This window comes from Aspergillus uvarum (assembly GCF_003184745.1).
Source record: "Aspergillus uvarum CBS 121591 unplaced genomic scaffold BO82scaffold_22, whole genome shotgun sequence".
NCBI classification, from domain to species: Eukaryota; Fungi; Ascomycota; class Eurotiomycetes; order Eurotiales; family Aspergillaceae; genus Aspergillus; species Aspergillus uvarum.
The window spans coordinates 65,082-90,649 of NW_020291319.1; the positions used below are offsets into that span (position 1 = coordinate 65,082).

Sequence of the window (25,568 nt, forward strand, 5' to 3'; positions counted from 1 at the left end):
GGCCGCAGTTCCCAAGTTGTACCAAGTTGTACTGCCAGTTACTGCCAGTTACGTTACTCCACTCCAACAAAACTCCTCCCCACCACAGCTGACCTGACCACGAATTCCAACGCCACTCGTACACTTAGTCGTACACTACACTAAGTGGAGCAGCAAGAGACATCCTTACATCCTTGATGCTCACAAGGAGCCACATTAGCCGATGAGTCTCACCTATCACAGCGAAAGGATGATGACTCTAATGCCGGGCCGACCGTGATGCAGTCAGCCTCACCCTAGTCGATACGAGCGGGCCTATGTGAGAGAGAGTTCTAACACCGTCCCAGCTGAAAATCGTCAAATCGCAAACGATTGAAACAATAAAAATAATTCGTGATGCTCGCACCTTATTTCCGCTATAAAAAGCTTCTGTGCAACCTCGCCCTCCCGCCGTCTAATCTGGGTTGCTTTCACCAGCATAAACCACCATGTTGAACCTGGACTACACCATTTCCAATCTCCAGGGCAAGACGATCCTCGTCACGGGCGGAGCCTCGGGGTTTGGGGCCGCCTTTGCCACTCGCTGGGCTGCAGCTGGCGCCCAGGTCATTGTTGGGGACATCAATCCCGCCGGAGAGACGGTCGTTGCGCAGATTCGCTCCGACTCCTCCAATGAGAACGTGCACTTCGTTCATCTCGACGTAACGTCATGGGCTTCGCAAGTCAACTTCTTCCGACAAGCGGTGCAGCTCAGCCCGCACGGGGGGATTGATGCCGTCGTGGCCAATGCTGGCGTCAACGACCGGGACGAGGCGAGACGGCTCGAATCTCCCACCGTGGATTACGCGAATGACCCCAACCCCCCAGCGCCCAGCATGAAGACGGTCGACATCAATCTGACGGGGGTTCTGTATACGGTTCACCTGGCCCAGTGGTATCTCCCTAGGAATCCCGAGTCGCTACCTTGCTCCGAAACCGGGCAGACAGCTCCGAGAGATCGCCATATCCTTCTAATGGGCTCCACGGCGAGCTTGCACCCTTTCATCACCCAGGCGCCCTACACGATCACGAAACATGCGGTTTTGGGCCTGTTCCGCTGCCTGCGCGTCACCGCCCCAGTGTCGGGCGGGATTCGCGTCAACATTATCTGCCCCTATTTCACCGACATCGGCATGTTGAATGGGCCAGGTCGCGTGATATTAGCTGGGGTCCCTATCGGGCAGCCGGAAGATGTGGTCGAGGCGGCCACCTATCTCATGGCCAACCAGCAATGCAGCGGGCGCTCCCTGGTCACTGGCCCCCGGTTGAAGCTGGACCTTCCCGACCGTGCATACTTGACCCGAGATTCTGTCGAAGAGGTTGTGCAGTATACGATCGATGCCGGTGAGGATTTCAAGAAGGGAGTCTGGGAGTGCCAATTGCACGATGTGGAGACCACGGACGTCTTCACCGACCGGATGTTGAAGGCTGTGAAAACAGTCGTGGCCGCTCGGGGATGGATTGGCTGGGCCAAGGGGTTGGCTGGGGCGTTGCTTTGGCCACTGACGAAGAATTCGCCTAAGTGATCCCTACGGACATAGTTAATACTAGGTACTTAATATACTTGATACGTTGGTAACTTCCAAGGGATCTTGTATCTACTATTGTACAGCCTTAGTTACTCTATTACTCACGACTGCGTACTATGTATGACTGGATTGAGACTAGCGGGGTCAGACCCGGGACTATCCCTCGATAGGCTTAGCATCTCCTGTCTTCTACAATGCAATGTCTACCTACATCTTCGACAACTTCGACAAGCTCAACCTCACCTTCTATCAACAGGAAAAACCTCGAGCCTGAGTCCGCCACCATCGTCGTCTCATACTATGTGACTCTTTGCTGATCCTCGCTAACAGGGAGAGGATCGACTATGATGCACGAAAGAAGCCCTTTCCCCATGCTCACCACGGTGGAGCTTGACAACCCGCAGCACCATCACCTGCCGAATTTATCGTATCACCGACTGAACCAGGGACATCATCGACATGTGAGAACCCCCAAGCCAGGTTGATCTTTCCGGAGGGGGGGCGGGGGGCGAATGGCTGATGCACGGGCTATTCTCTCTCCTAGCTCTTCTACAATCCTCACGATTCTCTCAAATATCCTGCCAAGCAAAAATGTGCCCAATCCTCCTTGGATGATATCTCACCTTCCTCGAGCGCTCAGCTGGGCTTTCTGCCTCACCAGCGGTAGCACAACTGCTCACAGCTACTGAGACAATGGGTGCGACACGCCCAGTCGAAAATGTTGACGACAGCTGTTTCCCTGCCCCGGTCCCTATCGCAATCGTAGGGATGGCGATGAGGCTACCGGGAGGAGTGACCAACGCAAGTGACTTCTGGGAACTGTTGATAAACAAAAGAGATGGCCTTTGCCGGGTACCCGGGGATCGGTACAATATCGACGCCTTTTACCATTGTGACGGGGTTCCCGGGACTATTCGAACCGGACACGGGCACTTCTTACAATAAGATATCGCTCACATGGACACCGGTTTCTTCGTCATGTCCAAGGTAGAGGCCTCCAAATTGGATTCCCAGCAGATATTGCTACTGGAGGTGATGTGGGAGTTTATGGAGAACGCGGGTCAGACCGATTAGCAAGGAGCAAATATTGGCTGCTATGTGGGCAATTTTGGTGAAGACTGGCTAGACTTAGCCAGCAAAGACACTCTGGCCATTGACCGTTACCGCGTGATGGAAACGGGGGACTACGCGCTTGCCAACAATGTCTCCTACCAATATGACCTGAGGGGTCCCAGCGTTGTCTTTCGGACGGGCTGTTCATCTTCCATAGTCGCCCTTCATGAAGCGTGACAGGCACTCTATTCTGTGGAATGTCTCTCCGCCATAGTCGCAGGGACTAGCCTAATCATGACACCCACAATGTCAATCACGACCTCCGTCAACATGGCGCTGTCTCCCAGTGGAACGTGCAGAACCCTCGACGAGAACGCGGACGGTTACGGCCGAGGAGAGGCTATCAATGCCATTTCCATCAAGCGTCTCGATGCGGCCTGCGGGACAGCGATCCCATCCGTGCGGTGATCCGATCAACGTCCGCCAACTGCGATGGAAAGACTCCTAGCATATCTACACCCAGATCCCAGGCACAAGAACGGCTGATCCGCAAAACGTATCATTTGGGATTGAGGATATCGACCGGACCGCCTTTTTTGAATGTCACGGCACAGGCACTGCAGTGGGAGACGTGGCGGAGACTTCAGTGGTTGCCGAGATCTTCGGCAAAGACGGCACTTATATAGACGCGGTAAGTGGGCTGGCTGGTCTGATTCCTGTGAGGATTCGAGTGGCAGCGCTGATATAATGAGGCATTTAGGTCAAGCCCGACGTTGGCCACTCGGAAGGGGCCTCTGGCATTACGAGTATCATCAAATGTGCCCTCGCTTTAGAGAAAAGGACTATATCCCCGAATGTGTTCTTCGATAAGCCCAATTCGAAAAGTGAGTCTGGACAGTCACAACCTCCCACATTTTCTCTGACTTAACTAGGAACAGTTCCCTTTGAACAGGCTAAATTAATGGTGCCGGTCGAAGCCAATGGCCAAGCGACCGCCATGAAAGAGTTAGTATGAACTCCTTTGGTATTGGAGGCACAAATGCGCATGTAAGTCCCTTGGAGCATCTGATGATGCTCCAGTGTGCTTACTGTAACTTGGGAAAGGTTGTTATCGACTCTGCCGCCTCGATCTGTGGCGAACGAAGCGAGATCGAGACGAATGCGAGCCTGAGAAGCGGAATGGCTCACCTATTATTATACTCCGCCAAGAGTCCCAAATCACTGGATGGAAACATCCGAAATGCCAGTGAATACTTGGAAGCTCACCCGGCGGTAAGTGGTAAGATGGCTTACACTTTGAGGTTCCACAGAAAGCAGCTACCCCATTGGGCCTTTTCGATAGTCGGTGCGGATGGAGCTCTGACCACAGTCGCTCGGTCTCGAGTTCGCCAGTCGGGAGGTTGTGTTCAGCTTCAGCGTTCAAGGGGCCCAGTGGCCTGGAATGGTAGAGAGCTTCTGCGGGGATCACCCCGGTTCCAAGCAGACATACGTGCCCTCGATCAGCACTTGCAGCACCTTCAAGATGCACCCGAGTGGTCTATCGAAGGTATACTATAACCGTCTTTCTGGACCAGATGAAGCTCACATTCATTAGACAAACGTCTCAGTTAAAGCACTTTCGACCGATTGAGTGCATCAAGACAGGCCCAGCCGCTTTGTACAGCAGTTCAGGTTGGTTTTGTCAACCTGCTTCGAGAGTGGGAAGTTATTCCATCGATGGTCGCGGGCCATTCAAGCGGGGAGATAGCTGCTGCATATGCATATGGGGCAAATTTTAGCAGAAACGGCGATGACAATTGCATACCGCCATGGGCAAGCTGTGATAACGGCAAATTCTTCAGGTACTATGGCCGCGGTCGGCCTGGGTGCCGAGGAGGCAGAATTGTTTCTCAAGAAGGGGTGGCCATCGCATGTGACATGGTCTTTTGCCGTCGTCTGGCCGTCCACGTTGCATATCACTCCCATCATATGAAATCGGTTGGCGAAGCCTATGAGCGACGATTGAGTAATATGGGGTTCAACATCACCATGGTTCCTTTCTAGTCGACCGTCACCGGCGAAACAATTATGGAACCCGATCAATTCACGGCTGTCTACTGGCGAAAGAACTTAGAGTCTCCGGTTCTTTTCAGGACGGCGGTCCAACACTTGCTAGGTGCCCACCCAGGATCTCATTCTTTCGTCGAAATTGGCCTGCACTCCGTGCTCGAGGCGCCTTTGCGCCACATTGTATCCCAAGTGGATGAGAAACAGAGACCAGAATATACCCCACCTTAGTAAGAGGCAAAGAGCCCTGGGAATGCCTCCTGATGACAGCCGGTCATCTGCACATCCGTGGTGTGCCCATCAATTTGACTGAAGTCATTCCTCGGGCTACAGTCCTAACGGACCTCCCACCGTACCATTGGACGCATGATGAGCGCTTATGGAGCGAGACTCGGATGGCGCACGACTGGCGGTTACGCGAAACACGGCATCATGAACTGCTGGGGTCGCGATGCCTCGAATCCACTGATCTAGAGCCGGCCTGGAGAAACCTGCTACAGCTAGATAACATTCTCTGGCTCCTAGATCATAGAATCACCGGAGAAGTTGTGTTTCCTTGTGCAGCATATGCCGCTATGGCGGGTGAATCAGTCCGTCAAGTAGTGCTGCACGCAACTCCCAATATTGTCGAGTCTCTGAAGAATGTCAGGCAACTTCTGATACCCGAGGGACGCTTGTTGCTACAGGAGTTGAGTCACGATGTGCCTATATTTGATTACATCATGGGCGCTCTATCAAGTTGGTGGCTTGCAAATGATGGGCGCGAACGGTCCTACCTTAGCCCTGAGCAATGGGATCATGCCCTGCTGGAAGCAGGCTTTACCGGTACTGATGTGGTGCGCTTGGATAACGAGGCCCCCTATCATATTAACGCAAATATGCTGTCAAAGCCTCATCATCACGGGCAAGTGAGAGGGGAGTACTAAATCTTCTTTATCATGGCCCCATCCCAAAATGGGCTCGTCAACTTGAGTCTTAACTTCTTCTACATGGCTGGGATGTGCGATGGCTCGCTCTAGGCACCGCTCCAGCAGAGAACACTGACGTCATCTCCATGTTGGATATAGAGAGCCCATTTTTGCACACCATCACTCGCGAGAATTACGAAAGTTTCCAGACGTCAGTCGTCTCCCTTCGAGGACACCTAATATGGCTAACCAGACCAATTCATCCGCTGTATGGCCTGAAGCCTGATCCGCGATACGCTCTGGTATCTGGATTGATGAGAGTCCTTCGCCAGGACATTGGTATCAAGGCCGCGACGATTGAGCTCGATTAATTCGACAACGATGCCATCCGGAGTGTTCTCGGCATCCTCGACACAATAAAAGCTCAGGTAGAAGATTCTCAATTTGAGTTTGACCATGAGTTCACGGTGCATGATGGATTGATACACGTTCCGCGCTTTGGATGGTACTCTCCGGAACATGTTATGAGCTCGATACAGAGGTGCGTTCCCAGGGCGATGGATGTGCAACGCCTCCCCCATATTGCCATCCGGATAATTACGAGTGGGACTCTACGGAAGGTAACGCAAAACCTTGGTGGGCCAGAGACATTCGTTTTGCAGCCTGGAGTGATCTCTCAAATACCGATGGGCCCGACTTAGGTGAACAGGAAGACAAGCTCCGTTACTTCCTCGCCGAGATTGACAAAAAACCATCCATCCTCAACGATCCAGAGACTGAGAATCAATTCACTTTTGAGCTGGGCAAGATGATTGCGACCCACATGTCTTACCCAGAGGACATGAAGCTGGAGGAATTGGCTGCTATCGCCATAGACTCACTCATGGCGATCGAGATTCGAAGCTGGTTCCGCCGTCATATCAAAATCGAAATCTCCCTCCTTGAGATCGCAAATGCAGGAACCTTTGGGGGACTCGGCAAGGCAACGATGAGAATTCTCCGCGCCAAGTATGCATCCGAGGACTTGAAGCCCGGTGATGCAACTGCCTTGCTTGATGCCAATCATGTCGAGGTAGACGATATTGAATTATAGAAACGAGATTGGGAATTGGGGCGAGACCTTCACCCAATAGCGGAGACGGCACCAGAATGGCATACCCCTGGCGAAGGCCGTGTTTTGTTTTTAGGCGCAACTGGTTTCCTCGGGGCCCACCTCCTCTCCCTGCTGGCTGGTCTACCGCATGTACAGCAGGTGACGTGTCTTGTCAGAGCTCCCGATGCAAAAACAGGTCTCTCGCGAATCAAGAAGGCTTCTCATGAGTATGGTCTCCAGCTCAATTGTGAGTACAACTTGAAGACAATTTCCGGAGATCTCGTCGATCCCATGCTAGGTCTCGGAGCGAAGCAGTATGCTGAGCTTGCTGAATGGGCGAGTGTGGTCTTTCATTTGGCCGCGGTGGTTGATTGGACTCTGCCTTATTCATACCACCGTGACGTCAATGTCATGGGCCTGTACCATATGCTTCGCTTTGCCAATACTGGTCATCTGAAGTCATTTCACTATACCTCCTCGATTAGTGCGTGGGGTACGGTCATTCACCTCGCGGGCGAGATGGTCCCCGAAGATGAGCGGCCACCCTGCAACATGGACGCTCTCAAAGAGCACTTCGGCTATACACGGAGCAAGGCCGTGGCAGAACAGGTGGCGTGGAACGCGATTGCCAACGGCTTTCCAGTCACAATCCACCGCCCCGGCTATGTAACCGGGCATAGTGTGACCGGCAACTCCAAAGCGTCTGACTTGGTGAATTATCTCATGAGCAGCTGTATCCGTATTGGCAGCTATCCGGCCGCTCCCAGTCTCCGCAACCAATTTACCCCCGTCGGTTTCTGTTGCTCTGCCATTCTACGCTTGTCTCTGTGCTCTGCCACGCTAGGGCATGCGATCAACATTGTGCGGCCAGACTAGAGTCAAACAGTGACGTTTGAAGAGACCTTTGAGCTGCTGACCCGTGAATGCTCCTCGCCACTCCGCCGCTTACCGGCGGCCGAATAGATCGCCGAATCCCGACAAGGTGCAGATCCGTGACTGAGGCAGGGTTCGTCGATGTTGATCAATACATTGCACGAGTATATTGAATTCTGGAGGCTCAACGCCGGCACGGCTGCGTACTTCGACACGCGGAAGCTTCGACAAGCGCCGGAGGAGTTTCCTGAGTTGCTGGCGATGCCCAGCGTGGGTGAGCTGATGCATACCTATTTCCGTGCTTGGTTTAAGTAATCGCGGGGATTGTGGTACATGCGAGGTACTGTGGTTGGGATTGGCGATCGTACTTTTGCGCCTCCAAGTAATTTGAGTGGTTGTACCAAGTGGATGTCGTATGCTGGTAGACTGGTTCATTGTCAAGACACAAGACACCAATGCCATTGACCTCTAGAATGTTGATCATTTGCGTTACAAACATTCCGACTCTGATCAATTTTGTACCTCTGCCACTCTGTGTGATGAAGGTCTAGAAGGTCTCGAGGTAGAGAATCGTGGTTGGTGCCTGATGTCCAAGGCGGCAACAAGACCGGAATGCCACGGTCCCCAGTTCCGAGTTGCCCAGCCCTACTTCCAAGTCCGGTGTTCAATCCGCCTTCTCCAGCCCTACCATGTTCTGGCTCGAGACTTCACGTGTCAAGCTGAATGCGAAGCAGCGGTCAAGGGGGTCTGATGATTACTGATCACGAACCTCGCCAGCATATCATTGGCCCGGTGGTGCAGGATACGAGGGCGATGATCCACCAGGACCTCTTGTGAGCTCTCTCATGAAACCATGAAAGAGCCTCCTTTCTCTCATAACAAACCATAATCGGGCCCGAATAAGCCGCCATCACGTTCGTCTAGAGGTATATATGCAGGCTTACAACCCGTCTTCCCGTCTCAGTGTAGATTATCACCGCCACACCCTCCCAACAAGCTATCCACTATGTTGTCCTTCCTGCGCGCTCCACCTCCCCGGATCAACCGGGCCTCCCAGAACCCCATCGTGTATGAAAACGGCCGCTCCTCCGTTTCCTTCTACGCTTCGCACGACGACTACGTGTTCCGCACAACCCTGCCACCCCGCAACAGCGACAGCGACATTTCAATCATGGAGCCCCCTTATCACTACCATATCCACCAAACCGAGACCTTCCGCATTGTCATGGGCAGCATGAATCTGTACAAAGGCATGGATCCGAAACCCTGGAAACAGTTGACAGCCACCACCACTGAGGACGCAAAGCACCAACCCACCGCGACAATTCCGCCCAAGACATACCACCGCCTGCAGAACGCTTCCGCCACCGAAGAGCTGATCTTTGACGTCAGACTCTCGCCCGTGGACTACGAAGTCGAGGAGCGCTTTTTCCGCAATTTCTTCGGGTACTTAGACGACTGCAAGATCGCCCAGCAGGCGCCGAGTCTGTTCCAGCTGATGGTGTTCCTGCATGCGGCGGATATCCCGCTCGCGTTGCCGATGCCGTGGCATGGGTTGGGGGTGGTTGTGAGTCGGCTTTTCACGGTTGTGGTGGCGGCGTGGGGCAGGTGGGTGCTTGGGTATCAGGTTTCGTACCCTGAGTATCATCAGGGGAAGAAGGGTTTATGAAGAGAGGCTGTGGTTTAAGGGAACTTGATTGTGCTGTGAGATATGCAGTGTGTGATTGATAATAATATATTTGATTTGCGGTGGGACTAACTGGAGTTCTTGTGGATTTGTTGTCTTTGGGTCTATGAATATAGTAATGTGGCGGAGCATGTATAAGAAATATTGTCTGAGACTTGTTAGAGAAACTGCTGAGTCCTATAATGCGAGATGAAAGTGCCGCCATCTCCGTTCTGAAAACTGACTCTGTGCATCACCGAGAGCACATCTCTCACGGCTGCTTCGGGGGTACTGGAGCCGCGGAAGTGAGGGGCATACTCGCGAAAAGCCGTGAGCATGCCTGCCAAGCCTCGCATTTGCTCAGGAGTTGCTAGGTAGAATTAGAGGCACTGTATAGTACGACAATGCAACGGCCGCAGGTGACGTACCATCTGTAAAACGACCCGTTTCTACCATGCCGGGACAAATGCTCATGAACACACCCCCTGTTTGGCATACTGCGCGCTGAACTTGGACACCGCAGTGTTCAACCCCGCCTTGCTGATGGCATACAGCGACGCGACCTCAACATTATACTTCGGAATAAGGCTCAGATGAGCCAAACCGGTGGAGAGAGCGATGACTTTCTTGGCCTCGCCCTGAAAAATCGAGGGCAGGAAGACGTTGAACAGATGGATATTGCCCAGGGCGTTGACTCGAAAGCAGAGCGTGAGGTCTCCTTCCAGCGCTGCGGGTTGCTCGTCACTAATGAGAAAAAGATATGTCAGTTGTTTGCAGTGATGCAGGGGCATTGGAATCTACCTACAGAACACCGATTACATCATATGCATCGAACTTCGACACGAAGCCTGCATTCGCGATAAGGTAGTCGAGACCTCCACCGGTGATGATCGCGGTCTGAGCTGATGCTGCCTTGGTATCAACAGCCACATAATAGACCTCCATCCTTGGAATTGAAAATATCCACCTGTAGCCCTTCGTAGGCGGTTATGTCCACCTGCAAGATGTGGATGTTTGGGCAGGATTCCAGCTCCTCCGTAACCTTCTTCTCGGGTGCGGATTTGTCGCGAACGAGTCCAATGATTGTATTTTCCGGATCGCTTGATATCTGGCGGAGGAAACCCCACTGTTAGACACGTTTCAGCATCGCTGATATGAGGTTAGATACTGTACTCACACCCAGGCCCCGAGATGCTCCGGTGATCAAGTACAAAGGCATTGAAAAGGACGCGGATATGGAATAGATGCGAGCACGGGAAGAGATGAGCGGTTCCAGCAGAGAAGAGAAGATGGGAGCACTCAGGCGGCTAGGATCATTCAGTCGTTGCGTATATGTCCGGATCTCATGGCTATTATACGCAGTGGGGCCATGTTGACACTCCGAGAGAACGAGTGGTGTTAACGCGGCTACTCTTGCGAATCATTTGAGGAGGGAAGTTCAACTCGTCACAGGTGCAAGATGGCAAGCCATCTTTTCAAGAAGACTAAACCCTGCGTTACATTGCCAGGCTGTCAGACCGGCAACCGGAATAACCCTTTGGTAGGGATCGGACGGATGATACTTCCAACGGACAGCCAAGAGAGCTGTGGAACAGGCCAAGGTACCTTGAACCCAGACGCTGATGTGAACGACGCAAACCGATATTGACAACAAACTGAGTAAGGTAAACTATACGAAGAGTGTAAGCTCAGTGCTATTGTCAGCTCCCGTCCTGCCCACCCATCGTTTGTATATATTCCGCATGGACGACTGACGCACCACGTGCTTCATGGGAAGTGTCTGGGGAACCATGACTGATATGAGTCACAGAGTGGAAAGTCAGTAGTTGTAAGCAGAGACCCCCCAGTCTGTGATTTCCAATTTGTGCAATAACTGACCATGTCGCAGCTGGATGCAAGCTGGGCCGATAAGATAAGAGGAATGTGGGCGAGCAACTGTCGGTGTGCGACGGCAGAATAACTCAGAGGCCACAGACACACCAAACACACCAAACTCATCAAACAGCAAACCAAACCAAACAAACGAGCGATCCGCCGACAAGGGTGGACCGCGTGACATCATCCGATCGGTCGCATTCCGATCGGCGGAGTCCAGACCAGCAGGAGATTCATCTCTCTCTCTCTTGCTCTCTCTCTCTCACACACCAATCTCGCTGCTGTCGCTGGACTCAACGAGCGCAGCGCTCGTCCATTCGAATTTCGCGTCCTCGTGCGCACCATCGTCGAGCAGCATGCCTCCCAAGCTCAAGAAACCCAGCGGCGGGCCCGTCGTGCTCCTCTGGCATCGAACCGACCTTCGTCTCCACGACGCTCCAGCACTTACCGCCGCATTGGAACTCAAGCCATCCATCTTCATCCCCGTCTGGACCTGGGACCCGCACTACGTCTATCGCGCCCGCGTCGGCCCCAACCGCTGGCGATTCCTGCTCGAGAGCCAGCAAGATCTCTCCGCCGCCTACACAAAACTGAACCCGAAGCAGAGACTCTGGCTCGTGCGCGAGGCGCCTCAGACCGTGCTCCCGAAGCTGTGGCAGACCTGGGGTGTGACACATCTGGTCTTCGAGAAGGACACCGATGCCTACGCCCGGGATCGAGATAATCAAGTGGTGCAGCTGGCGGAGAAGGCGGGCGTGACGGTGGTGATCAGGAGTGGGAGAACACTGTTCGACTCGGATGAGATCGTGCGCGTCAACGACCGCAAGCCCACGATGAGCATCACCCAATTGGAGAAGGCGGCTGAGAAGCTCAATGGCGGCATTCCAGACCAGCCGCTGGAGGCCCCGACCAGCGTTCCGGATCCGTGGGAGGAGAGTCGCATGAACCTGAGTCAATTGAACCAGGACATTCCTGAGACAGAGCTGGATGTGAACTCGGAGCACCGGACCAAGAAGACGGAGACACAGTACCATAATATCATGGGTCCGAAGGGGGACTTCGCGGTGCCCACGCTCGAGGAATTAGGCATTGACCCGTCGCAGGCGACGACGCCGCATCGCGGGGGCGAATCGGTGGCTCTTCGAATCCTCAGCGACTGTATTGAGGATGAAGACTACGTCAGTACATTCGAAAAGCCTAAGACTTCCCCCGCTGCATTCGAACCTCAGGCTACCACATTGCTGTCGCCCCATCTTCATTTCGGAACCTTGTCCGTCCGAAAGTTCTGGTGGGATGTCGACGCCGTGCTCCAGAAGAGAAAGAGCGAGAAAAAGCCGGTCGCACATATCCCGACTAACCTGCCGGGCCAGCTCCTCTTCCGGGACATGTATTTCGCAGCTCAGGCGGCTCTGGGGTATGCTTATGCGCAGACCCAGGGCAACAAGATTGCCCGCTTCGTCCCCTGGCACCTGCAATCCAACTACTCCCAAGTCCCGCGAGGCGAGCATCTGCTGGATGGAACATACACGATCAACGATCCCCAGGCAGAAACCTATTTCCGACGGTGGAAGCACGGGCGCACCGGATTCCCCTGGATCGATGCACTGATGCGGCAGCTGAAGCAGGAAGGCTGGATCCACCATCTCGGACGACACAGTGTCGCGTGCTTCTTGACCCGCGGCGGCTGCTACGTGAGCTGGGAACGCGGCGTGGAGGTCTTCGAGGAATGGCTGGTGGATCGTGAGTTTTCTCCCTTGCGCATGCCTGCAGAACCTGGAAGATTCACTAATGAACCGTAGACGAAACCGCCTCCAACGTCGGGAACTGGATGTGGCTCTCCTGCACCGCGTTCTTCTCGCAGTACTACCGCTGCTACTCCCCGATCGCCTTCGGCAAGAAATGGGACCCGGAAGGGCGGTTTGTGCGGCGCTACTGTCCCGAGCTGGCGCAGTTCGACAAGAAGTACATCTACGAGCCGTGGCGGGCGCCCATTGCCGACCAGAAGAAATGGAAATGCCGAGTCACTGGCGACGGGTCGAGCGATCGAGATGAGGCAAGCGGGCTGCCGACCTACCCAAAGCCGATGTTCGATTTCAACGAGCGCAGGGACTTCTGCATTGCTCAGATCAAGCATGCATACGAGATGAACCTCTACGGGAATGATCCGAAGGTCATGGATGGGTCGTGGAAAGAGCTGTTTGACTTCCACGATGAGGCTGGGAAGGTGGTGGATGAGACGACAGGTCAAGAGGTGAAGAGTCTAACGGACCACACTCGCAAGCGGTCTGGTGGTGATGGGGTGGTTGACGGAGAAGACGGGGCTACTTCCGATGAGGTTAAAGATAAAGCGCCCAGCCCGAAGCGAAAGAAGGAGTAGGGTTCTCATGATGTTGAACGAACCAATTTATAAATGAATATATAGATGTAGTAATATACAGTAATGATATAATACAGCCCTGTTTACAGAACAGCCGCCACCAGAGCCGCTACAGCAGCACCGCCAAAGATCACAGTGGCATCGTTCGAAACAACAGCACCGGCTCCGGTGCTGGTAGTGCTTGAGGCAGCAGATGCAGCGGAGGTCGCAGTGGTGCTGCTAGCATCAGCAGTCGCAGACTTGTGGCTGGCCGATGCTCCGGTAGCGGTAGCGGTAGCGGTAGTGGCACCAGTGGGCGAAGCTGTGGCTGAGGCAGTGTCAGAGGCAGTGATGCTGCCCGCCCCCGCGGTGATAGTCACCGGCATCAAGCCACTGGCAATGTCGTCGGTGTCGAGAGGGATGGTGCTGGTTCCAGGGAAGTTGGCGCCGGTACCTGAGGCCATTTCAATGCACGAACCCGTCGTGGTTCCTTGCAGAGAACACACTACCGACCAATAGAAGTCCTCGTCAGGCTCCTCCATCAGATAGGAGGTGGTTTGCGGGCCTGCGATCACGGTCAACCCGGGCCCCATGCCGCAGTCGGAGCTGTCCGTTCCAGGAGGACAATTGATGTAGTAGGTGGTTGCCGTTGCGGCCTGTCACCAGGTTAGTTGATGGATGCTCCAAGTCAGTCCTTCAGATAAAATGAAAAGCACATACAACGCCCATGACAGATGCCACCAAGGGTTGGGGATCGGCATCGTAGATGAACATGGAGGTGACAGTGGTTTGCGCGGAGACCAGGCGGGCGGCGGCAGCCAGCCCTAGAAGCCATTTGGCATTCATCTTGTGTGTTGTGTGAGAGGTATCAACCAAAACCAAGCAATGCTGTGAGCAGAGAGAGATATTGCATCTGTTCAAAAAGAAAAAGAAGAAAAGAAACAGTGGCAAAAGTTTCACCAACAAGAAGGGGGCCGGGGGGCATGGGTCTGGTCCAGGCGCCGGCGGCGTGGAACTGGACTCAAAGGTCCAAACCTACCCCTGCTGGGCTTGGCAAATCCTGTTCCATGACGGGTTTAGTGCCGGGACTCGGAACCCTGATCAGGTTTAGCCTCGTTCTGAGGGCCCTGAGGCTAGTCTCGATTGGGGGCTGGGCTGCCGTTCGGGTCATTTCCTGTCGGCTATAGCCGACTGATCCACTGCCGAGGACCCGCGTGCACATCGCACTCGACAAGCTCATACTCACGGATCTAAGACAATTCAATGGATTAAATGGGCTTTTTGTGGCATAGGACCCGACGTTTGATAATGTGGGGAACGGACGCAAAGTCAGACAGCTGGTATGCCGTCATCTCCGACCGAACTTCTCCATACGTCGTTATATAAGTATTCGCCTCCCGCATCGTCCTCACAACCCTTGCGAGCAATCTGTCTCAGGTCTGAAACACAAGCATAAACCAACATTGTGGATGCTAGAGTTTATGCATCAGTCAGACAGGCATTTATCAGCAATAAGTCTGATCCCCGAAAGGTAAAGGGTGGTGCCAAATGCCAATACATTCTCAAATGTCACGCTCCCAGACGTTACTCCACATGCTCTTGTGTCTCCTGCAGCGGGCCGAGGAACCGGACTTCCTATCAGTCCTGTCAGTCCTGTTAGTCCTGTCCTTCCAAGGTCCGAGATTGCAGTAGACTTTGGACCAATTGTACAGTCCTGTAAACGCATGTCAGATGGGGCTTGACCCCATGCAGGCAGTAGCCCCCCCGCTAACCCCCCGCTAAAACGAAACTAACGGAATGTTGACTCGCCCGGGGTTCACGGCGCCTACGCTCATCAAGTTGGCAAGCGCTGATTCGCAGACGGTGAAGGCACCAGCAGGTACCTAGTCTGCCTTATTTGACTGTCATCGCCTGGCTGGTCGACCCTCTGCCCCCTCCTTTCTCCATACTTAAGGCGGGTGGCGCTCCGGGAGTGTTCTCAAAAGGTTTGTTCCCCGGTGATATTCTGCTGATCCTCCAACCCTCATCTTCGACAGCCCTCGTCATCCTCCTCTCTAAAGTTCCACTTGGACATCATGCGCGGCGCTTTCCTCCTCGCCGCCACCTTGTCGGTGCTGACGGCCAGCGCCGATGACAAGACCACCACGGTGGGCTACTACGCTCCGGACTGGGACGTCACCCTTCCCAGCTACGGTGGATGGACCAGCACGGCGGCCAGTGTCGCCGGCGTCAACGCCAAGGCCACCACTTACCACGTGGGCTGTCTCAAGGACGCCCCCAAGACCGATTGTGACATCAAGCACTCGTGGACGATCATTCAAGGTCCCGCGACCGTCAGCGTGTCGGGCGAATACATCGCCTCAACCTCTGGCAAGAGCACCAGTTACGACTACACCGTGACCCAGTCCTACCAATGTTCCCTCAAGTCGTGGACCGAGTCGGCCAGCTGCACGATGAGCGTGGCCGTAACGGGCAGTTTCGACGGCGGATCGTACTCGTCTTCCACCTCCACCCATTCCACCTACGGCACGACCAAGACCTTCCAAGAGCTGGTGGTCACCGGCGGAGTCAAGTCGCTGACGGAGCCCGCCGCCACCAAGACGGCTGGTGCGGCGAACGGCAACGGGGCAGTGGGCGCCATGGTCACCGCGGCCCCTATGGTCGCAGCTGCGGCGGTGGCTGCCTTGCTGTAGGAGAGGAGGATTGGGGAGGAGGGTGGATGTTGACTCTGTATTTTGGATGTAACCATGTTAGTGGATGGATGAAATGACTTTGGGATTGAGAATAACCGGACAAACCGGACATCTATCTAGCCTCGTGATCTGTATGTGATGCATTTATACCCCCGTTCCTTTGGCCCTTTGCGTAGTGTAGAGATCTCCTCACTGACCATGTAGAAGACGATACTAAGTGTGAGTGAATGGTTTACATGTGTCTGTCTGTATGTGCTGTTTGCATTCTCGGTGTTACTTCGCCCGCCCAAAAGAAACTCATCAACAATCTCTGTCCTCCACAGACTTCTCTTCTTCCCCCCTGACACCACTCAGATCATTCGACATTCTCTGGCTCTGACCGCTACATCCACATCCTCATCGACTCTCCAACGAGTAAAGACAACATGGTTCGTCCCTCGTGGCAATACGAAGGACTGCACCCAGAGAATCGATTACTACGCCGGCAACCAACTACCTAGTCAGATATCTCAACCCCGGTGAGGAAGATGAAGTGATGTCTGAGCCCAAATTTGCCTTCCAAGCTTACACGACCATTCCTCTAGATCCTGAGGTGGAGCACCGGCGACGCGGGAACGCCGACCGCAAGAAGTGTTCAATGGGTGGCTCTCAATCCAGACGTGCCTGCTCCAGACACCATCCGTCTCTCTCGTCCCGGATGACCCATATTTTGTACATGAGCTATATCCTGGGTGAACTGAGGTTGATGTGAGGAAGTGCGATGATATGGGCGACATGGGTTGACAGCTGATGTTGGCCTACTATAGGAAACAGTGGGACTATGGTCTTAGAAGACGAAAGCCAGCATTATCCTTCGGATTCGCCCATCTCAGCCGAAACTCTCGACCTTTTGTATAAAAGAGCAGCTTCCCTCTCACCTGACAGCTACACCACTGTTACTGAGATTGACGGATCTGTGACAATCTTGCCAAGTATGCATACTGGCTCGGAACTAGATGTGCGATACATCGTGCATGTCACGCTCTCCCACAGTGGTCCAGATATCATCCGAGTGGCCCAGCCATTTACCAGCGCCTTCTTGGAACACCTCCCCGACCAAAGGTCCGTCTACCTAGATTTTCGCCAAGCATCCACCCCTGGACTGGCCTCCCTAGGGTCTGTTTTGGACGCGCACCGTGCGCTTGTTGCTTCACAGCCCAATCTTGGAGTAGGTGCTATGCCAACTGTCCGTCTCAGACCACATAAAAATCCCGTCAGAGTGCGTACCTATCCCAATTTCAGAGAGGAGCAGGAGGGGGCGATCATCTTTGTACCGGGCTACAAAACATGTCTTGTCATGGTGGACAGGCCAGACTTTCTTATGGCACCAGGAGGTGCTAGTTCTCCAGACGGACAGAGATGATCACCCTGAGTGAGGAGCGCACTGCATCGAGGCGCGAGGCGCAACGCGATACAAACCCATGATTCTTGATCCATATAAAGTGTGGCGTTGTCTCACCATGGTGTCGGTGGCGAGGAGACTGGCATTCTTGTCACTGGGAGAAAGCCCTCCTCGAATTCAGCCACCAGACATTGGACTGGCACTTCTGTCTTCGAAGGGGCGCATTGCAGCAGCCCAGCCATCGGGCACCGGATGGATGTTGTATGGATTGGATCTAACATAGAAACAAACCATAATTGAATTCTCTACGGTCTACGAACGTCGCACTAATTCTTCTATGTACTGTTCTGAAATGCCCTTATTCTCCACCGAAGTGGATGAGCCGAGCTAATATGAAGAACAGTACACATCACTACCGCTTGTCAGGCACCTGATTCGACTCGGGGCCATCTCCTGGCTGATGCGGCCAGCTGTGTCTGTACAGCTGGGCCGAAGCGAACCGTCACCAATGCGGCACCAACGCTATACCAAGTCCACTCATGTCCCTGTAGTCCACTGGTCTCCGCGTGAGAGCCAGAGTTGACGTACCCACGAAAATCTCGCATAGGCACGCCAACGCTTGGACTATGTTAATCCTCGAGAACGTGACCAGACATTCCGCCGAGCACCGGGAACAAAGAACTGACGCAGACAATGTGCAGGGATTTACTTCCCCGGGGAATCATCGATCTCACTTGACTCACTAGCAGTTTAGCATAGGCCTATACCCGTCTGCTCCGAGACCTCCAGCTCGTGCTCATGCACTGCTGCCTAGCGATTCCTTATCAGAACAGCTGCATGTGGTGACTTGCCAATACAGAAAGATACTTCTAACCCTCATGATTGCAACCGTGGTAGTACCCCACTCTACAAAGACAGAGGGACATCCATCGTTTGGCTGACTGTGTAACCAAGACTATTGTAATCCACAGAGCTCACATGTCAAGTCAGCGCAGCAGAGAAGTTCTTACCAGTGCTCAGGTTTCAGACAAGGTCTCCGCCGGCTAGCTGCGGACCATGATGAGCATCAAGTTCTGAACCCGCCACTGCAACCTCACAGATTGAGGTAGATTTGGAGATCGGATCCGAACTGGTTAGGGTGGCCAGGGTCATCACAGAAGACGGTCTAGTGTGGTGTCGTCTGGGCTAGGGAACATAGCTAGCTTCGCACTGTCAGCATGAGCGGATAGGCACAGGACGGATCTCTATCTCCTCTTGCAATCGATGTTATATACGGTATCAAAAGGATTTTGGGACGCACGAATTTTAGCCAGAACCAAAATCCGCGTGGCAATATCTCCGGCGCGATAGCGGCGTGTGCCAAAGGAGGATAACAGCTCCTCGCTTGGCTTCACTTCCATGCAGCCAGGCAGACAACAGGCTTTTGCTGTCGCGGGCTTAGTGGTTGCGCTGACAAGGAAGCCTTGTTGTCAAGGAGCCGATGAGGGGGGAAGGCTGGAGATCGGATTTCGATCCCAGCTGGGCAGTGGGATTTGCTGTCGGCTGTTGCGGGGAGACGGCGTTAAAGCACTGGCAAGATCGTGTAATTCCCCGTCGATCGGTCCTGGCTTTGTGAACAAACGGTAATAAAAAAGAAAAAGGAAAAAGTCCGATAAAGCGGAGTATATGGCCGACGTTCCACTTAACACACTCGAGTCGAATCACGAGCTTTTTTATTTCGCAGCCCATCGCAACTCATCCTCCGCAACGATGTCGCAAGCATGGTCTCCCATGCCTTGTTTCTCGACGTGTCCTTATAGAACACCGTAAGAGCGTCCTTGGAGACAGATGCTTGCCACATTTGGCACATTTGGCACACTCTCTTTCTGTATCCAAGGGGTCCCTTTGTTCTCAGTGCCTCGAAAGGGAATTTCGTGCTGAATAGGCAATTTTCACGACGAAGGCATATCATAACAATGCATGGCCCATCCAAATCTCTTTCATCATCATGAGACAATGCCTTGGCCTCCCTGGTCTCCAGAGCCCGGTTTGGTCTATATAAAGGGGGTGTGTGCCACCCTGATCTGAGACATCAACATCACCAGAGTCAGCAACCACCCACTACAACTCACATTCTGATTCCCCTTCCGTCGAGACCACGACACGATGTACTACAACCAATTCAGTCCTCCACCACCCCGGCCAGAGCTTCCCTTCTCCAAAGGCAATGGCGGTGCCGAGTCCTGGGTGCAATGGCTGTTGGATTCGAACGAGATCCCCGCCTATCTGGCCGCGGAGCAAGCGTTGTCCATTATGGGGGCCCCCATTCGATGCCATTTCACGGCATGGATTGTCGCGGATTCTGGTATAGATCGGGCAGCAGAGCTTATTGCTGCTAAGGGTCGGTTCCCCCCGTGCAAGAACCCTGAGCGGCGCTATTGCCGTGCAGTCAGGGAAATTCCATTCGAGTCGACCCTGCAGTTTCCCATACCCGCGTATCATTTCCATACCGACTACCGGTACCCGGAAGAGCATGGCGACGACACCAGCCAGACTGGACGGATTTTCCTCTACCGCCAGTCCCAGGTTCACTCACCCATGATCCCGGGACCCCCCATCGGGTCTCTGAGGGATCTGCAGGGCAATGAGATATGGGATGACAACTACATGACCACCTCGAGCCCGGAGCATCAAGGTACTAGGCTCACCGGTGGAGCCCGTTTGGTCCTCAACTTTCGAGGGCGCCAGGATCCGACTCAGTACCCGGTCAAAATGCTCCGGCCTGGGAAATTCCTGCAGAACGTCATCCATCTTTGGCTTCGTGACTTTGGGTACGCCATGTCTGACTGGTGGAACTACCAGTACGAGATTCTCATGATCTTTGTGCTCAAACGACCCATCGGGCCTCGATTGGTGAACTACGATTGTACTATCGGCGATCTGGCAGAACCCTTCATGGACTGGGTGACCATGCCTCGATCCAGCGATACTGACGACGAATCTCGGGCGAAACGTGCAAGAATCCGGCACGAGTTTGGTCGTCTCTACCTGGACCTCAAACGGCAGGGAACACTTGGTGAGCCGATAAAATCCAAGTGGGATGATGATCGAGTGCCTTGGACAGTTTATTGGAAGCTCAAAGCGTGGGGTGTCTCTGTTCACGATCTCGAGCACGAAAAGAGCGAATGGGATGTTGTGGAATATGATCCTGACCGTGAGAATATGTAGCAGGACCATGTCGACGCACGTCACCTGAGGTTTCTGGTAACTACGTCTACCAGCTAGATTAGATTGAGCGATAATAATAACAAAAGTCTCTGACATCAACAGAAACATGCATTGGAGTGATTTCTGATCAGAATCACTTTTCAGAGTACACAGACCGGCAAACGATGACAAGGCTTGGGTCATACCAAAAAAAGCTCGCAAGCTTGTCGGTGGCCAGGTTTCAGCACCCATAGTCACAGCTGATCAGACTGGCATAACTGGTCTCTCCCCTTGGCTGTGATGGACTGATGATCAAACCCCCCTCAAATAGTGTCCCTCCATCTCAAGGTTTTCCTGGCGTTGCCCTTCTACACCTCGACACCTTGATCGTGACTGACACTCATTTCCATCTTGTTTCTCAATTTACAATCTTCGTAAGCCGTCAACATGCTGGCATTTGTTCTTAAGGCAGTGGAAAGGGTGTCTCGACATCTTCATCGACCGATACTCATGAAAGCCGCAACTCTGATGACATCCCTCGCAGTGCAACTGACCACCGTGGCGCGCGATCATCTTCTTCAAGCGGCTACCCACCGTCTGCCCTCGCCTCATCCTGTTCACGCAGACGTCGTAGAGCCCACAATTGTTCAAGTGCTTGATTGGCTACGAATGGACAGCCGGTGCAAACAGATAGAAGTCACCGTGCTGGGTGGTATTCTTGCCTTCTATCCAAAGAAGCACGGGGGTCAGGTATGTGGGCAAGACGAGATTAATGCTCCCCCCTGGGACCTTACTAAGAAGGGCGTGCTCTAGTGCATTAGCATTGGTCTGAAAAGCGAAAGCAGACGTCAGCGTGTCCTGAATCGCTTGAGACAAGCGGGCTCGCCCCTGAAAAAGGGGAGCGGCAATACCTGGGTATTCTCACAGCAGGGGGGGGCTGTCCTCTATTTTGAATTCCTTTCCCTCCACCCAGTTTTTCCAATCGAGCACTTTTCGCCGCCGGGCGCTTCCAGGAACAATTCCAAGAAGACAGCCCCAGCCAATCCTTCGGGCACGGCTGAGCAAGACCTAGATGTATGAGGCTTGGTCTAAATTCATATCTCTTGCTCAGTGCTTTCTCAGCTTCTACTGATGTGTCTTTCTCACTCCATCCAGCTTCGATCACTGGGCCTCGACATGAGTTTCAGACCACTCGAGACTTACGACGAAGTGTCAGGGGGCTTCCCCCTCTCCCCAACAGGGTTCATCGCATTGCAACCCTCTCTCGAAATTGTGAAATCGGGCGAAGGGATGGTATCAAACGTTTGGCTGCAACAGCTTATCCATAGGCTTTCCCGTCGATATCCGGTACGATCTGGCGCCCGGTTCCTCAGCGCAGCCTCCAGGGAGGGGGTGTACATTTCACGGAATGTGATGGCTATAGCCCTGTGTCTGAGCGCATTGTTTGTACTTCATATGACGCTGTTGCTCTTCTGGACCCCGTTGTGCTTCATCGCGCGCTGCCTGAGCATCTACGTGAAGACGTATTGGATGTGAAGGTAGGGCATGTAGGGCAAGTAAGTGATCGAGTCCTGTGACGACCGCTCCCCTTAAAGACAACAACACCCCCCTGACTCTCTCTCCCATCGTTGGTATTTCGTTTGTTTGTCATTACTAGCCCAAATTGTCGATGAAATGATTGGTAGTAAGAGGGTGATGCGCTGTCTGTTAGGAGCTCGACGTTGGTACTCAGGCATTACATTTGAATCACAATCTCGATCCTACAGTGCGACCCAGTAAAGTCCGGGCACCGCTTTTCACTCAGACGCCAGGGCCCGCCCCTTTTTTCTCCACGTCATGGTAACAAGTCCACAAAGGGATACCTTTCGTAAGAGCATATAATAATGGGGCATACAGAATCTGCGAGTCCCCGAATACCCCTCTCAGCCTTCCTTGAATCCCCGTCACCTTCCAATAGCTCTCCGCCGCAACCAACATGGCCAGCCGTACGGCACCGCGGTAAAATGGGTCTCGAACCGCCACGGCGTATCCGAATCGATCTCCGTAATCTCATAATCCCGGATGAGACAGGCCGCGACCTTGGAAATCTCGAAGTGCGCGAGGTTGCGTCCGGGGCATTGGTTGTAACCTGCGCTCCACTGACCGAAGGATGAAGATTAGTAATCGGATCCTGTATTCCCCGTGTATCCTTTTGTTCAGAAGCAGGCAGAGTGATAACATCACTTACGTGAATCAGAAACGGATCCATTTGCTTCGCCCGATCCGCATCGAGCCACCGCTCGGGGTTGAATTCATCGCAGTCCGGCCCGAAGAAACCGGCGTTGCGGTGGTATACCCACGTGTTGATGCTCAAGACGGTCTAGACAGTCTCTACCATTAGCCCCTCTTATTTACAAAAGGTAAAGGGGTGAATAGAAGGAACTGTTGTGTACTGCACATACCCCCTCACTGAAATGCCTGTCCGCGATGGTAATTCCACCCGCAGGGACGACACGGGGAAGTCCGGTCCCGGTGGCTGGATGGTAGCGATATGTTTCCCGAATCTGTATTGCGAGGGTCAAGATTCTACATATATACAGCTGTTACAGGGGGCAAACTTACACAAGCCTGGAGATATGGCAGCTTGGTAGCCTCCGCGTACGAGACGATGGGACTCAGCTCGCCGCGCGCCTGCGCCTTGTCGAGCTCCTGGCGCAGTTTGGCCAAGTACTGCGGATGACGGATCAGGTGGTAGACAAACGCTTGCAGGGTGGCACTGGTGGTGTCTGCGCCGGCGCCGACATTGGCTACGCAGGCACCCATAATCTCCGACTCAGCCATTCGTTCTGGGTGCTTCTGGCGTGTGGTCAGCCACCGCTCCATCATGTCGAGGCGTGGAGGAGCCGCGGGAGTTGTCGCAGTAGCAGGAGTCTTCGCCTGGCTCTGGCGTTGTCGGTGGTCGATCGCCGCCAGACAGGTGTCGAAGATGTGGGAAGTGGGTTGCAAGCCTAGACGGCTAAGCAGCGGGTTGCCTAGCGTGAGGTTGTGCAGCCAGACGTAATGGCCCATGATGGCGATGTAGAGCGCCAGCGCGCGGCTGTTGGCGATGGCGTGGCGGATGTCGGTGCCTGTCGCCAGGAAGTCGAACGGACTGGAGAAGGTCACCTCGCCAACCACGTCGAAGGCAAAGTAGTTGAACCACCGGTCGAACTCGACGGGCTGCCCGGAGGCGATCAGCCGGTCCAACTGCTCTTCCAGGCGGGCGAGGAGGGCGTCCACCTGGGGCTCGGACTTGATGATATTCGACAACGCGTAGCCTGCTGCTATGTTTCGTGACTTGTGGATGTGGCGCTGGGGGTCCAGCTCGGACATCTGGTTGACGTAGTGATAATCGGGCAGACTGAAGATCGAATACCAGGGGCCCTAAGCGTTTTTTATTTTTATTTTTATTTTTTTTTCAGCCGGGTTATGAACGCAAGGAGCACAAGAATGGACCCAATGCGATGGGGGTGGGTCGTACCTTGGCAATATTTGCTTGGAGTAGTGCGCGTATGGCATCTGGATGACAGACGCTAACTTCCTTCTCGGAAATTCGGACAAAGTGACCTGCACAAATGTTAGATCTTGATGCGTGAATGATCTTTTGTGTTGGTGAATCCTACCATGTTTTCGATGTAATCGAATCATTTCCTGTTCACTGTGGCCCTTGACGAGCTGGTAGACCTGCCACAGGCTGGACACGGAGGCAAGCCATGGCCCGGGAATGTCCCGTAGGGAGGTGAGATAGCGCCGTTTAACAGCTACGAGAACAAAGCTGGCGAGGCAGATGCAGGTCAAAGTAGACAGTGAGGCTGGTAGGTTGGCATGCAGCCAGGTCAGCAGATCTGATGGGAAACTCAGATGCATTCTGAGGTCCTTGATCCTGCGATATGTGCAGGAAGCAGACGGACCACGGTCGGTGGATCGGAGATACTTGGAAATATAAGGGTGGATGCAAGCGCTTGCAGCGGCTGGTCGGTGGGGTTCGGAGCCATCGTATCCAATCGGTTGTTTGGGGCGGGGACACAATGACTGGTCGAGCAAGTGAGCTAAACAAGAGCTAAGCTTGGCCAAGCATCCACGATCCTGGATCTATTGATCGATCGATAACTACATATGAATTGAACACTGACACTTGAACACCACCTGATCTTCAACATCCACTCTCGAGTGCTACGTAATCATTCACAGTACTACAAACAACTCCCCGACCCGCTTCCCAACCAGCTATGTCCCGATGAGGACCCGGAGGTCTTCCACCGACTAGCCAGCTGGCTTTATGAAGAACCCGGCGAAACCTTCGTATTTAGGCTGTATCTCCTCGCCAAGTCTTTGAAGATGAATGCGCTGCGACTGGAAATTGAATTTTGCCTATCAACCCTCCCCGGAGGGAAGCTCGGATGTTTTCTGTCATCCAGAGACCAATCGCTACGTCTATCAGAATTCCGCGCCCGGGTCGCACTTGCGGAACTCCATACTCGATTGGGGGTGGCCATACTGTTATTGCCGCTCTTTCAGTAACGGGGATCATCTCGAGTTTTGAGACAAAGCGTTTGATATTCCGCTCGATTATATCCAGGATATTATTCAGGCTGCAGCCAAGCGCAGTACTAATTGAGGAGTCGAACGGTCTGCCACCCAATGCTGCTTCATACATGCAGACCGAGCGAGACTAGAGAGGGGCAAAACCAATTCCTACAATCAACTAATCCCTTCGCCACTTCGTCAACTCTACAAGGGGCTATTGGGTTCTGCCTTCGATTAGGCTTCGAATGGGCTTGAAGGGGCGCTGCTTTTACCACCCATGCCAATGATTTTGCTACTGGCCGTCAATGTTTAGAAAATTGCTATATTCCTGGTATGCTGAACTCTG

The 25,568-nt window shown here is 53.5% G+C and overlaps 12 protein-coding genes across 12 annotated transcripts; 9 read left to right on the forward strand and 3 right to left on the reverse strand.

Annotated features, from left to right (window-relative positions):
* Window positions 1-70: 70 nt before the first annotated feature.
* BO82DRAFT_353670 (putative short chain dehydrogenase/reductase) lies at window positions 71-1,587 on the forward strand. Its single transcript, XM_025635020.1, has one exon. It carries the CDS (start codon window positions 468-470, stop codon window positions 1,542-1,544), a length of 1,077 nt encoding a protein of 358 aa, XP_025492613.1. The 5' UTR covers window positions 71-467; the 3' UTR covers window positions 1,545-1,587.
* A 653-nt stretch (window positions 1,588-2,240) lies between these two features.
* On the forward strand, window positions 2,241-4,157 carry BO82DRAFT_413585 (putative PKS-like enzyme; the record flags this gene model as incomplete). The annotated part of the gene is made up of 8 exons (XM_025639888.1): window positions 2,241-2,439; window positions 2,494-2,607; window positions 2,665-2,833; window positions 2,888-3,059; window positions 3,175-3,291; window positions 3,361-3,484; window positions 3,539-3,570; window positions 3,705-4,157. The coding sequence occupies 8 exons, from the start codon at window positions 2,241-2,243 to the stop codon at window positions 4,155-4,157; spliced, it is 1,380 nt and encodes a 459-aa protein (XP_025492614.1).
* A 752-nt stretch (window positions 4,158-4,909) lies between these two features.
* On the forward strand, window positions 4,910-5,572 carry BO82DRAFT_401410 (uncharacterized protein; the record flags this gene model as incomplete). The annotated part of the gene is made up of 1 exon (XM_025639253.1): window positions 4,910-5,572. One exon carries the CDS (start codon window positions 4,910-4,912, stop codon window positions 5,570-5,572), a length of 663 nt encoding a protein of 220 aa, XP_025492615.1.
* Window positions 5,573-6,793: 1,221 nt separating this feature from the next.
* On the forward strand, window positions 6,794-7,558 carry BO82DRAFT_61757 (NAD(P)-binding protein). The gene has a single exon (XM_025641389.1). It carries the CDS (start codon window positions 6,939-6,941, stop codon window positions 7,521-7,523), a length of 585 nt encoding a protein of 194 aa, XP_025492616.1. The 5' UTR covers window positions 6,794-6,938; the 3' UTR covers window positions 7,524-7,558.
* Window positions 7,559-8,526: 968 nt separating this feature from the next.
* Window positions 8,527-9,189, forward strand: BO82DRAFT_333793 (uncharacterized protein; the record flags this gene model as incomplete). Its single annotated transcript, XM_025633235.1, has 1 exon — window positions 8,527-9,189. One exon carries the CDS (start codon window positions 8,527-8,529, stop codon window positions 9,187-9,189), a length of 663 nt encoding a protein of 220 aa, XP_025492617.1.
* Window positions 9,190-9,365: 176 nt separating this feature from the next.
* On the reverse strand, window positions 9,366-10,405 carry BO82DRAFT_382926 (NAD(P)-binding protein; the record flags this gene model as incomplete). Its single annotated transcript, XM_025637977.1, has 6 exons — window positions 9,366-9,556; window positions 9,615-9,655; window positions 9,685-9,930; window positions 9,992-10,098; window positions 10,154-10,312; window positions 10,364-10,405. 6 exons carry the CDS (start codon window positions 10,403-10,405, stop codon window positions 9,366-9,368), a joined length of 786 nt encoding a protein of 261 aa, XP_025492618.1.
* Window positions 10,406-11,311: 906 nt separating this feature from the next.
* On the forward strand, window positions 11,312-13,480 carry BO82DRAFT_61773 (putative DNA photolyase). Its single transcript, XM_025641390.1, has 2 exons — window positions 11,312-12,801; window positions 12,861-13,480. Exons 1-2 carry the CDS (start codon window positions 11,418-11,420, stop codon window positions 13,436-13,438), a joined length of 1,962 nt encoding a protein of 653 aa, XP_025492619.1. The 5' UTR covers window positions 11,312-11,417; the 3' UTR covers window positions 13,439-13,480.
* BO82DRAFT_353672 (putative GPI anchored protein) lies at window positions 13,441-14,356 on the reverse strand. The gene is made up of 2 exons (XM_025635021.1): window positions 14,138-14,356; window positions 13,441-14,073 (listed from the first exon to the last, which is right to left on the reverse strand). The coding sequence occupies exons 1-2, from the start codon at window positions 14,261-14,263 to the stop codon at window positions 13,522-13,524; spliced, it is 678 nt and encodes a 225-aa protein (XP_025492620.1). The 5' UTR covers window positions 14,264-14,356; the 3' UTR covers window positions 13,441-13,521.
* Window positions 14,357-15,443: 1,087 nt separating this feature from the next.
* Window positions 15,444-16,265, forward strand: BO82DRAFT_353673 (uncharacterized protein). Its single transcript, XM_025635022.1, has one exon. The coding sequence runs from the start codon at window positions 15,493-15,495 to the stop codon at window positions 16,108-16,110; it is 618 nt and encodes a 205-aa protein (XP_025492621.1). The 5' UTR covers window positions 15,444-15,492; the 3' UTR covers window positions 16,111-16,265.
* Window positions 16,266-19,636: 3,371 nt separating this feature from the next.
* Window positions 19,637-20,698, forward strand: BO82DRAFT_391559 (uncharacterized protein; the record flags this gene model as incomplete). Its single annotated transcript, XM_025638577.1, has 1 exon — window positions 19,637-20,698. The coding sequence occupies one exon, from the start codon at window positions 19,637-19,639 to the stop codon at window positions 20,696-20,698; it is 1,062 nt and encodes a 353-aa protein (XP_025492622.1).
* A 1,024-nt stretch (window positions 20,699-21,722) lies between these two features.
* BO82DRAFT_61801 (uncharacterized protein) lies at window positions 21,723-22,469 on the forward strand. The gene has a single exon (XM_025641391.1). The coding sequence runs from the start codon at window positions 21,809-21,811 to the stop codon at window positions 22,211-22,213; it is 405 nt and encodes a 134-aa protein (XP_025492623.1). The 5' UTR covers window positions 21,723-21,808; the 3' UTR covers window positions 22,214-22,469.
* On the reverse strand, window positions 22,417-24,592 carry BO82DRAFT_61803 (cytochrome P450). The gene is made up of 6 exons (XM_025641392.1): window positions 24,319-24,592; window positions 24,177-24,262; window positions 23,279-24,079; window positions 23,119-23,220; window positions 22,905-23,036; window positions 22,417-22,815 (listed from the first exon to the last, which is right to left on the reverse strand). The coding sequence occupies exons 1-6, from the start codon at window positions 24,560-24,562 to the stop codon at window positions 22,621-22,623; spliced, it is 1,560 nt and encodes a 519-aa protein (XP_025492624.1). The 5' UTR covers window positions 24,563-24,592; the 3' UTR covers window positions 22,417-22,620.
* Window positions 24,593-25,568: the final 976 nt, after the last annotated feature.